This window comes from Choristoneura fumiferana, chromosome 10 (genome assembly GCF_025370935.1).
Source record: "Choristoneura fumiferana chromosome 10, NRCan_CFum_1, whole genome shotgun sequence".
NCBI lineage: Eukaryota > Metazoa > Arthropoda > Insecta > Lepidoptera > Tortricidae > Choristoneura > Choristoneura fumiferana.
Window position 1 is genome coordinate 1,576,397 of NC_133481.1, and position 12,207 is coordinate 1,588,603.

Here is a 12,207-nt window from a genome sequence, read left to right on the forward strand (position 1 = left end):
CCCTACCCATACCATACCCATTGACGATCATTGACCTATCTAACTTACGCCCAACGCATACAATAAATCCAAGTTAGCCATTGCTTTGTGCAGGCTAAGACTTATTTACAATAACGATTTCTTCTTTTTTTTAACGATCAAACCATAACGTACACATATAAGTATGTGGTTCTTTATAAAACGTGTTCACCGATTTAATTAGAAAAGTATGTACGGTTTTTGTATCCGCCTTTCATTAAGAATTGTGATCGAACCTGATCAAAATTTCGCTTGCATAAATATTTTCTACATAATTGATATTTCACACAATATTTTTATTTCAGTTCTCGTACTTGGCTCGTTTCCTGCATCTGCGTTTTGTTTTCAGCGGATCGGTTCATCGGATGAAAGCTGGGTACACACCGGCCCAACGAAAGCCAACGAATGAGTTTCGGTAGTCCTGTCTGGACGGCTTAGCGAACGCCAACGTTCGATCGTTGGCGTGTGCCGGCGATATCCGACGCGTGGCGGTAACATCAAAGGAATCATACCATTACTTACATCCAACTCAGTGTGGATGGTCGCCGAAGGGCAACGAACGAACGCTCAGGCAGGCTCAGTTGAATCGAAAGAGCGTAGCGTGCAGATGTTTGATTTATCCCTCTCGTACACCTCGTCTATATTTCACGCCGTAGGTATACGTCACTGAACTTCACTGAAGTATGGATAAATCCATAACCGGCATGAATTTTGTCTGTATGGGCCATATCCCTTTGTATTTCTTTGAAACAAAATTTACAAAAAAAAAAAGTGACATTAGCTTGGCTTCGGATTCGGACCTCCGCTTGATATTTTCTCGGGAGTGAGTTTTAACATTCAACTCAAGGAAATTGTGTAAAATACAGAGGTATACCTGCGTGAGCTGCATGAAATGAACGAAAAACTTGAATAATGACGGATGCACAATTCTGTTTGGAATGGGATTCCCACAATAAGAATATCTGCACTGGTTTAAGTTCCCTTCAACAAGTAAGTTTTACGTATTTTTACCGGAAATTCCTTCAGATTATCCCGAAAATTATACTTAGCTTAGCCTGTTGTTTATCACATGCTTTTATAATAACATTAAAACTACGTATTACCCAGAATACAAAGGCGCGAAATACTTTTTTATGTATACAATTGCTTGTTTGGAATGTCTACAAACGTAACCGTGTTTTGGAACATTATATTCGGTTGTACATGTAATTAATGACGCTACACATAATCATGAAACTATTATCCACATGGGGGACGGTTTTTGCCCATTTCTTAAAGCAAAAACAATAACGATCTTGTAATGTTTATAGAACAAATATCTGTCTATTGCAGAATGGTGAGTTCGTGGACATGACCCTAGCGGCGGACGGGCACCATGTCAAAGTACATCAGATGGTCCTTGCCCTCGCTAGCCCATACATAAAGGAGCTCATTTCTTCTGCCAACTGCCCACATCCTGTTATATTCTTGAATGTAAGTTACTTTTGTTATTTAGTTACACAGTGAATCTTGGTTGTAGAAACTAGAAATGCCATCAATATTTGGTTACTATTTGCTATTCAGCCACTTGGTATTCATGTCCAAACCAAATTATGAAAAAAATCACACATGTTAGTTGAAAATTTACATATTCTACCAACAAAACCCTGAGTAAGTAAATTGGTATGAAGGAAAACATTATTTCAGTGTTTATTGAAAACTACAGATTGTGCTTTTTCTCATATTTTTTAACAATTCCTCATGTTTTCCTCCACACTACTCACACATACTACCTATACAATGAGTCAAGTCACAATGTGTCGCCAGAGCGAATATTTGGTGCTTCAATTAAGACCTCTGTTAAATTGTTGGTATTTGGCAAAATCAATTCATACTTTGCAACTCAGAGTAACTCTAGTAGAAATAACCTAACCAACAAAAAGGCAGAACCGGTTTTGATAAAACATGTCTAAAAACCATTGCTAGAAAACCTGCTTTCAATTAAAAATAACACTTTCGAATCGGTCCACCTGTTTAAGAGCTACGGTGCCACAGACAGACAGATAGACACACATAGCAGTCAAACTTATAACACCCCTCTTTTTGCGTCGGGGGTTAAAAACTCTTAAATTATAAGTTTTGTACCCACAGTTTAATTTAGTATAGAAATAGAAATAAACTTTATTGTATAACTGTGTATAGTAGGAATTATTTGAGCTGTCCCGATCTCGATAGCAGCCAGCCTTACGAACAAAGTCATTGTATTCTATTGTGTCCTTAAGTGCATAATCCTCAGTTTAAAATGAAATGAATATAAGATCTCATTGAAATATGACTTTATTATTTTAAATGAAACTTTGTTGGCAGATAGTTTTTTTCTAAATTAAATGCGTCATAGACAAGCAGTCTCCTGGAAAAGTATTATCTGCGAACATGTATTTATTTTAAAATGCACTTTCTGCTCAAGACAATAAAGTCGTTATTTCCATGAACAATTTTATTTTATATTTCTGTTAATTTTAAACTGAGTATTATGCGGTTGCTCTAACATGTCTCTATGATGTTTAATGAGTGCCCATGTTTCGCAGCCATATGTCATGCAGGGTAGGATGCAGGTGTTGAAAACTCTTCGTTTTATTGTATAGCTAAGTTCATGTTAGAGCATTGCCAAAGAGCAATGGAGAGAAGCATGATAGGAATTAGACGCCAAGACAGACACAGAAATGCATTTATAAGATCTAAGACAAAAGTAACTGATGTTCTCTATAAAATAGATCAATTGAAGTGGAGGTGGACTGGGCATATGTTGCGTGACATGCAGGAAAAATGGAGCAAAGAAGTCACACACTGGTATCCTAGAGATGGCAAGAGGAGCAGAGGAAGACAACATATAAGATGGGAGGATGAGTTAAAGCTAACGGCAGGCCCGAACTGGAGGAGGGTAGCCAGGGATAGAAAACAGTGGAAAATGTTAGAGGAGGCCTTTGTCAAGCGACACACTGAGCTTAGAGATATTCTATAACAATACAACGGAGGAGGATGAGCTCAGGATAAAAAGGCTAAATAGATAGATAGATAGATAGATAATGCGGTTGAGGGCACAATAGAATACAATGGGTTTGTTCGAAAGGTTGGCTGTTAACAAGATCGGGGCACCTGAAATAATTCCTACTATACATACTAGGGATTACAGGAGATAAAACACCATCATCTTCATATCAGCCGTAAGACGTCCACTGTTAGACATAGGCCTCTGTCATTTATGTATTATACTTCCAACTGCTTTAGTTGGAAGCGGCTTGCATCCATCATGAACCTGCGGCTTTAACCAGGTCATCTGTCCATATTGTTGATAGATGTCCTACTCTTCGCTTGCAGATACTTGCAGATGCTAAAGCCTTCATATTATTGAATTACAGAAAGTCTCATACAAAACACTATGCTCCATATTGGAGTACATCTACACTGGGCAGGCTATGGTGGCTGTGGAAGAACTCAATGAGCTGATTGTCGCTGCCAAGGAACTGCATATCAAGGGTTTGGAAGATGTGGTAACTATCTTGCATAATAATGTGGCTTTTTATTTTTACGAGATAGTTTGACTTTGAATGGATATTATGATGTGCAAGTCATGCTTAATTTTGTATAAATCATGTGTTATTTCAGAAATCTGTAGCCGGGGCGCCATCTATTTCTGACTCAGAGCAACCATCGTCATTAGTCGATGAACAGCCACCAGAGTTCCCGGATGTACAAATAAAACTCCAACGTCAAAGTAACATAGCTCCCACACCCGTCGTTTCCAAGCTAACCGCGCTCAAGAGAAGACTTGCTGGTGAGAAGACAACCTCAAATGTGCCCTTGAGGAAACGAAGCTTCCCACCAAAGGACTTGGATTCTGGAACCAATAATGACATGCCCACACATTTGAAAGAAGATGACAGTGAAAATGACAAGACTTTTGTCTATGATGATCCGTTAGATGCTGATGATCGGGACGATGGCGATGACTATTGCATTGAAGAAACACCACCGGTAAAGAAGGTCACCCAAGGACAACCAGACAATGCTCCAAGTAAGTGGACTATATTTTTAGTTAGTAAGACTTTGAATATGAACACTAGGCTCATAAAAGTTACTAAGTTTGGGATCTGCTTACCTGACATTGTTATTACAGTGCCCATTATAGAAGTGGGTCTTTATCAGTGGAGTAGCTAGGTAACCACAGACCCTGGGGCAAAAAATAAACTAGGGCCCCAACTAAACTATTTAAAACTTTTTGTTCCTTATTCCAAATTGTCATTTATAGTTTGTAAGTCAGAGTCCGACAGGCCCCCCGAGCTTGGGAGCCCTGGGGCACTGCCCCGTCTAGGCATTGGTCTTTATGGTATATGGTTATATATAACCTGTAATGATAGTTGCTTGTGTATAAAATCAATAAATTTCTGACTACAATTTTGAAATAATACATAAAATACTAATAGTAGAGTGGTTATGGAACAACCTATAAGATTATTATTTCTGTAAGGAGATTATTTGATATATTTTGACCGCGTACCTTACGTAGTGCGATTTCCGTGGTGCTCGGAAGGCTCCTTAGAAGAAGATAGTCTGATTATAACACAATCAATTGCCCAATATTGTACATGCACACAAAACCCTCGATGCATGCGTGAGTCTAACTGGCATTCGACTAGTTCTTTTTTCAAATGTGTTATTTCAGATTTATCTTCCAACTAATTTATTTACTAGCTAGGTACATGGACAAGTAATGAAAATAAAACTGTAATGTAATAATAGTATGTTGTCCTTTATGCATTATTTTATTCCCTACCAAAAGATTTAAATTATAAAAAACAGTAATAACTATTGAAATTAAGTATTACATTATTAAATGTCTTCAACATTTAAATTAAAATGACGAAGTTCTGTGTCTAATGGATTCTATTCATCGAGTATTGGATATATTTTGAAGATTTTGAATGAAAATGCATACAACAATGTAAGTACAAATCCAAATACAAGATTAAACTTTTACTAAATATTTTCAGGTGAAGTTGATGTTAGAGTTAGACCTTGAAAAATATTGTAAACATGTAAATTACAATCTTCAAAATAACATGCAATAGTCGATAATCTGTATATCCAAAGTGTTTATTTTAGTTATTTCCTTTTGGTTGTGCTCTTTTTTTTAACTAACCTCAACTTCACCCTATTTGTCCCAGCTTTTCTAACATTTACCTTTGTTTTAGTGTCCGTGCAATACACATTGTCAAATCAAGGCTCGCTGCAACTGATCCTGAATAGATTTGTGTACTCGCTGTATTACCAGTACCGGGATAAAAGCAGACAGTGGAGGTGCATTGACAACAGAGCCAACAAGTGTACAGCTTCTGTCTTCACTAAGGACAATATCGTGATGAGAAGGTGAGTCTATTCCAGCAATAACAGCCACGTCAGTCTTTACATACTTTGACAATAGCTTGACAATAGTGATTACTAAGCTGAGGTCCTAGATGTGATCCCAGGCTGGGGCAGATATGTATGAAAAATACGAATGTTTGTTCTCGAGTCTTGAGTATCTTATTTCCATTGAAGTATGTATCTGTAAGTATGTTTAATGCCAGGGTACTGGCCTCCTTTCAGAATGAGAGGGCTTGAACCATTGTTCCCATGCGAGCTCAATGCAGATTGACTTCACTCGCATACACTATTGAATAAATTGAATTATTGCACAGTTTCGTGCAGGTTGCCTACCCTATGTTTTCTTTCACCGTAAAGCTCATGTTAAATTGCAAATGTAATTTCAAACTAAACAGTCAAACTACACTGGTCCACCACTAAGATTTTTTATATTACAAACAAAACTAGCTGTTCCATTATCCCGCAGGAATTATCGAACTCAGGGACTCAAACTATTTGTAGGTAGATATACCGAATTTCGTCTAGTTAAATCATTTCAGCGGTTTAGACGTGAAATGGTAGCAACTAACAAACAAACAGACTTACTAATTTAATTAATTGTTTAATTTTTTTTTTCTTATTTTTTACAGAGTTGGAGCTCACACTCATCCGTTCCACGACAAGACCATACTGAAGAAGGTTCGCGCCGGCACCGTGTTCTCTGCGCTGCAGGAGGCCGAGGCCAAAACTACTAAGCCGCCGCGAATGACGCACTCGACGGACAAAAAATAAACATAAATACAGCCCACATTAGACCAGCCTTGTTTTATTACAAGCGTTTGTAGATCCAGTGAATAATGTTTTTCCATTTGTCGGATAAAGGCGCGGCCAAACCGCTGCTTAAAAAACGGTGACGGCACGGATTCGCAGTGACGCACCGTATGCACACCGTTTTTATCGCATGCTCTCCACACCGCTGCTTAAAATACGGAATCGCAGTGACGTGCCGTAAACGTCAGGACTTTACCGAACAAAAGTCTTGACGCTTACGGCACGTCACTGCGATTTCGCACCGTTTGCATATTTTAAGCCGTGTGGAAAGCATGCAAAAAAATGGTGCGCACACGATGCGTCACTGCGATTCCGTAACGTCACCGTTTTTTAAGCAGCGGTGTGGCCGCTCCTTAGGGCAGCTTTTCAACCAGAGATGTGCGAGGATGTGTTGCGAGGAATGTGCTTGTCATGAACCAATAGAAACGCTTCATTTATCCAGCCTCGCTCACCGCAGCTCTAGTGGAAACAGCTCGACGGAGGGAGGTTTTTGTATACTATAACAAGAGAAGGATGTGTGCGAGGAAAGAACTCAGTCACTAATAGAGCGGCTATACTTCGTTTTTTTGCATTAGAAAAAGGGTAAACAATCTTGACGAGTCTTTTTATTAAAAAAAAAAAAAAGTTTATTTCTTGATACCAAACCGTGTAAATGATAATATGTCCTTGCTAATTGTTACATATTTGCTGTGACTTATTTTTCAAGTGTTTTTCATGTCAAGATCGCTTACCTTCTTTCTGATGCTAAAAAAAACGAATTATGGTCGGCTCCCGCTACACGCCCTCGCTACGCATCCTCGCACCGCTCAGCTACCTTTCACATCTGGTGAAAACATTCACGTTTCACATCCTTGTACCGCTTAAGCGCAAGCCACACGGAAGAGACGCAGGCGCGCGTGTTTGCCCCTTGAATCAGTTCATGCTAAATGTATTGGGAGGGTGCGAAGTACTAGGTGGGGGTAATGAAATCTATCGCAGCGCTCATAGTGGCCAAAAGAAGAAATAATGTAGGCTCTGTCATCTGTCATACTCATGAATCTGTCATTAACAAAGCAATTTGTATAGACTTTAACTACCTAATTTTAGTAATAGATGTTTGTGTTATGATGTGAGCTTGAATTATTGAACACTGTCCCTGTTTTATTCTTAATTCCTCTACATCTCGGACATGTCCAGCAACAATTTTCCTTATGAAACGGTTTGTGGTTGAAATTTTATATTGAATGATACTCACAAAACCGGTCTTCAATATGATACTCATTTTGATCTGAAAACGATATTTAATTTATTACCAGCGATATAAGAACAATTATATAATTTTACTATTATTCAAAGAAACCAATAAGAAAGCTTTATTTTTTCGTTTTACAGTAAAAGTACAACTAAACATGAAGTAAACAAACCCTGACATAACGAAAATAAAACACACTTTTTGAATAAATTTGACTTACCACATTTAATTTTAATGACCAAAAATGAATTAACAACCTTTTGTCCACCCAAATCACGGTATCACAATAATTTTGTATTATAAATTAATACGCTATAGGTTTAATTTTTAACAATTCAATTTTTGGGATAATATGGCCCCATCGATCCATGCGATGATTCCGCCAATGTCGTGGTTAGATAAGATACGGCCAAAAGACTTTACCCTTACTTTAGTCTTGTTGTTCGGTAATACTGCCAGTTTCGGTGGTGTATTAGCCAGAACCCATCTACAACAAACATTGATTTTTGTCACAATGTCGCGATGAAATTTGAAAACGTCAGAGCATCAGAGCCAAAAAAGTTGCGGACGCTAGATGGCGCTGATGTCGTGATCAAAGCCAATAGAAACGTCGCGATCCAAAGCACAGAAGAGACGTGCTGGAGACGCCCTTGCCCCGTCCGCGACGCGCCCCCGACCCATACGTCTCTTCTGTGTGGCTTGCGCATTAGTTACCCCGCACATCTCTCATAGAAACGCAGCCTAAGTTCGTATCGTATCGTCCCTCTCACTCTCGTATTAAATAATATTAGCGAAAGCGGGACGGTACGATACGAACTTCGAGTTTCGTAGTAGCCCAGCAGCTTCAGGAAGCTAGTAGAGATAAATACGAACATTTCCGACAAAATACGATGGCAAAACATTATTACTACATCTGTATTTACTTTTAGCTGTCCCGGTGTCTGTGTGTAAATAAATCTTGCAAGTTTTTGATCCACTTACAGTAATCGGATTGATGTCAAATTTGACATACTTATGTAAGTCCATTGACAATACAATAGTCGGTAGTGGAACTCCGGTGGTCCCGCCGGAATCTTCTCCACTGGAAGGAACTGCTCAATGAGGGTTATCGCGTATGAATTCGCCGCTAGAGGCGCTAGTGTAGCGTGAGGTCTCCGAAATGTCCAATCTCATAGTTTTGGTGAGCTACGCGGGTTTATTTATAATTAGAATAATTTGTGAATATTTTGCATTACCTGAAATTAATTATGGCAATTATGCGTTACGGGGCAATGAATGTCTGTGTTTTGAGACAGTTTTGTCTTTCGGAAACTTTTGTCCTCCCTTTTTTTCCGAACAAAACGGGACTACGCAACACTGTGGTTGCTCGATATTTTATGGTACGGTTTTAAGGTGTATTAAATATTATTTTAATCTAAACTTTGTTTTCACGCCCGTAATAACAGACTTTGAAAGCCACACTTAAAAACCTCACGCAACACTGGCGCCATCTAGAAAGACAAAAAACGATAGCCCTCAATTGTTAATGGCACAGACGCGAAACTTTGCATCCGCCTTCAATTTACGAATATTTTGTAAAACAATGTGTTTATATACTATAATACGCTCTGTTGCTGCAGCCAGTGCTCGTATGAGAACTCTATGCATGAACGTACTACCCAACGGGACCGAGTACTCTGAAAATTCGTATTTACAAAAATGAACCATATTACAAGGAAATAAAGTATTTTTTTCCATAGCGCCTAACATAGAGGCTTATCCACGATGAGAGGATAGTTACAACCGATGCCATTGTCTCGTTCTTTCATCTTGCCAGCCAATAAAATACCATTATTTAAATTCTAACGACTATGTTGACCATGATTTTTGTATTGTGTGTCATTATTGTAGTACTACTATTAATAAAGTAGCTGACACAATATTAGTTGCCGAGTAGTCAATTTAGTTTAGAAGATAATTATATTTATCGGTAGCTGAGTTATGTTAATTATTGTTCGTAAGTTGGCGGACGATTTTTCATAACTTGTTGATATTGTAAAGATGGCATATTGCCTTGCATAAGCAATTTTATTAACACGTTACTTCAAAAAAGACTTTCCGTTTCAGATTCCAAAGAAAACTTTAGTCGCTGCACTTATTATTTCACATTAATAAATTGATCCCTTGTACTATCTCTATTATTTATTTCGTATCCATCCCTAATCCCTCAGAAATTTTCCATAGCTAATGAAAAACTTCAGCGATTTGATTATAATAAACAATAAGCGGGAAGATTGAACTTGCGTCACAAAAGTCTTAGGTATGGTCACCCTATTGAAAGGGACAAAGGGCATCGGTGCTAGCTATCTCGTTCGTCGTGTTTTTTTAGCTCCAAGTGCTCGGACCCGTTTAGGTAGTACGTCCATGACTCTATGCTTGATAGCACAGATACGAAACTTTACATGATCCAGGGTAAAACCTTAAAATAATCGATTCAGCATGATTTCCTTGACAAAAGTATGGGATATCAACATGACAGTAAATAGTAGCACAAAGGTTTTACCGTGGTACATGATTCAATTTATATGACAGTACGTTTTACTGTTCAGTTTTTACGACAAAACGCTATGTGTTAAGAGTGTTAAGAGATAAGACATGAATTGGCAACATATTTTTAGTTTTAATCATGTTAACTGGAATGTTTGTGAAAATAAATTTAATAAAAAAAAAAATCTTTTATTTAAATGCTTTAAAAGAAGAAAATGAACTTTAAATTAAATCAAACACATTTATCGACACCTGCAAGAAAATACATTTTACATTTCATGCGCCGCCGTGTACATTATAATCAACAAAGCTAAAAATAAATAATTTTATGATTGTTTTGTCACAAATACATATATTACGTTTAGAAAATTGTTTTGTAACTCAGACATACAATTCTCTTTTTAAGTATTCAATGTTAGTATAATAAGGAGTTATGTCGAGGAAAAAAATTGTAAATAGTAATACGTTTTTTTCATGCCATTGCGACAAAAGGACTGTGGCGTAACTAAAGTTAGTATTTTATTCACCCCAGTGCATTCTTACTTACAATGTTTTTCCATGCTCTAATTTTTAAACGCAAAGGAGTTGAGATACAATGATAAGAGCTAAAAAAAGATAATTTTATTTCTTGCAAAATCACGATTGTATGTCAAAATGAACAAAATAATGGAATCCTAGGTCGGGCTCGTACCGGCAGGGCTACTACGAAACTCGAAGTTCGTGTCGTGCGGTCCCTCTGACACTTATACTGTTTAATACAAGAGCGAGAGGGACGGTACGATACGAACTTCGAGTTACGAGTTTCGTAGTAGCCTTGCTGGTTCAACGAATATCGTTGGCAACACAGCGCGGTATTAATGCGGCGGGTATTTTCGGTACTTTGTACCTGATGCGGGTCGGGCTGGGTTTGACATGCGCAATAAAGAAAAGCGTTTTTAATTGAGCCAGTTGTGTGTGTATTTCTTGTTCATAGTTTAAGTTACCTGGCGAAACTTGTTGTGGATTAAGTAGTACCTATTTGTGGATTTATTCTTTATTACTTAATTAAATTGTAGACAATCTATCGTTGTTTAGGCTAGAATTGTCATGGCATGTTTGTGATTTTATATATCTAATTTATTATCTTATTTTTAGACAAAAAGTGAGTTACGATGATATTCTTTGCAGGTGTCGTTATTACATTAGGTTCAAAGCTTCGAGAGATTAACTTCTGTAGATAAACAAGAATACAATTTACATTAGTACATTTTTTTAAGTGGCTATAATACTATAAAATATGCAGGATGAGTGACTTAACACTTTATTATGTAGCTTTAATTTTTGTCTGTTTTATCCTATTTATAGTTTCAATAAAAAAATATTATATTAAATATATTGACCCGGATAACTCACCTCTTAAATCGAGTTTAGCTCGACATGTTTCGGGCTAATCCGTAGCCCTTCGTCTTCGGAGCAACGCGTCTCAGCGGCTGCTGCAACACGCGCACTGCGCCGCTCTCCGGGTCAATATATTTAAGATGAGTGAGTCTCACGGTTTCATGTTCAAAATAAATTATTATTCGAAACAGCAAAATAAATAACCTCAAAGACGTGGTTTCATTGCTTGCTTTCCCATCTGCCTGAGATCATGGTTTAGATTAGATACTCCATTCCCGCACAACACGTGCGATTCGATACAACATAGTCGAACGATGTAACTAGGCCATGAGAGGTTGTGAATTCATGATTTAATTTTCATAATCGCTAAGAATTATTCAAGTTAGTCTACTGCTTTAACACACTTATGTTTTATTGAAAGACCATTAAATACAGTCTCTCATTGTTCTAGACATAGAGTGCTCTCTCCAATACACGATATCGAATCAAGGTGCGGTACAGCTCATTCTGAACCGGTACATGTATTCCCTAAATTACCGGTACCGGGACAACCGCAGGCAGTGGAAGTGTTGTGACGGGAGGGACTACAAGTGTCCCGCTAAAGTCGTCACTAAGGACAACATAGTTTTACGGAGGTAGGTAGCAGCGCCATCTAGTTGACGCCACATTGTCGCATGAAACTTTATGACACGTTCAAACAGCGCATGAGTCTCGAAAATTTTATTTTATCCGAAGCTAACTAAAAGTCATTAATGAACTAAAATAATTTCCTTGCTCACCCGCGACCTTACGATAGCACATCGTAAGGCCATCGTAGGTCGCGGGTGAGCAAGGAAATTATT

The 12,207-nt window shown here is 37.9% G+C and overlaps 1 protein-coding gene across 2 annotated transcripts; it reads left to right on the forward strand.

Moving 5' to 3' along the window:
* The first annotated feature begins 786 nt into the window (after positions 1-786).
* On the forward strand, positions 787-12,019 carry LOC141431821 (uncharacterized). 2 transcript variants are annotated; one of them, XM_074093013.1, is made up of 6 exons: positions 787-1,008; positions 1,351-1,491; positions 3,417-3,548; positions 3,664-4,072; positions 5,250-5,424; positions 6,051-6,218. In XM_074093013.1, the coding sequence occupies exons 1-6, from the start codon at positions 931-933 to the stop codon at positions 6,190-6,192; spliced, it is 1,077 nt and encodes a 358-aa protein (XP_073949114.1). In that variant the 5' UTR covers positions 787-930; the 3' UTR covers positions 6,193-6,218. The 2 variants fall into 2 exon arrangements, with proteins under 2 accessions (XP_073949114.1, XP_073949115.1); XM_074093014.1 differs by lacking the exons at positions 5,250-5,424; positions 6,051-6,218 and adding an exon at positions 11,817-12,019.
* Positions 12,020-12,207: the final 188 nt, after the last annotated feature.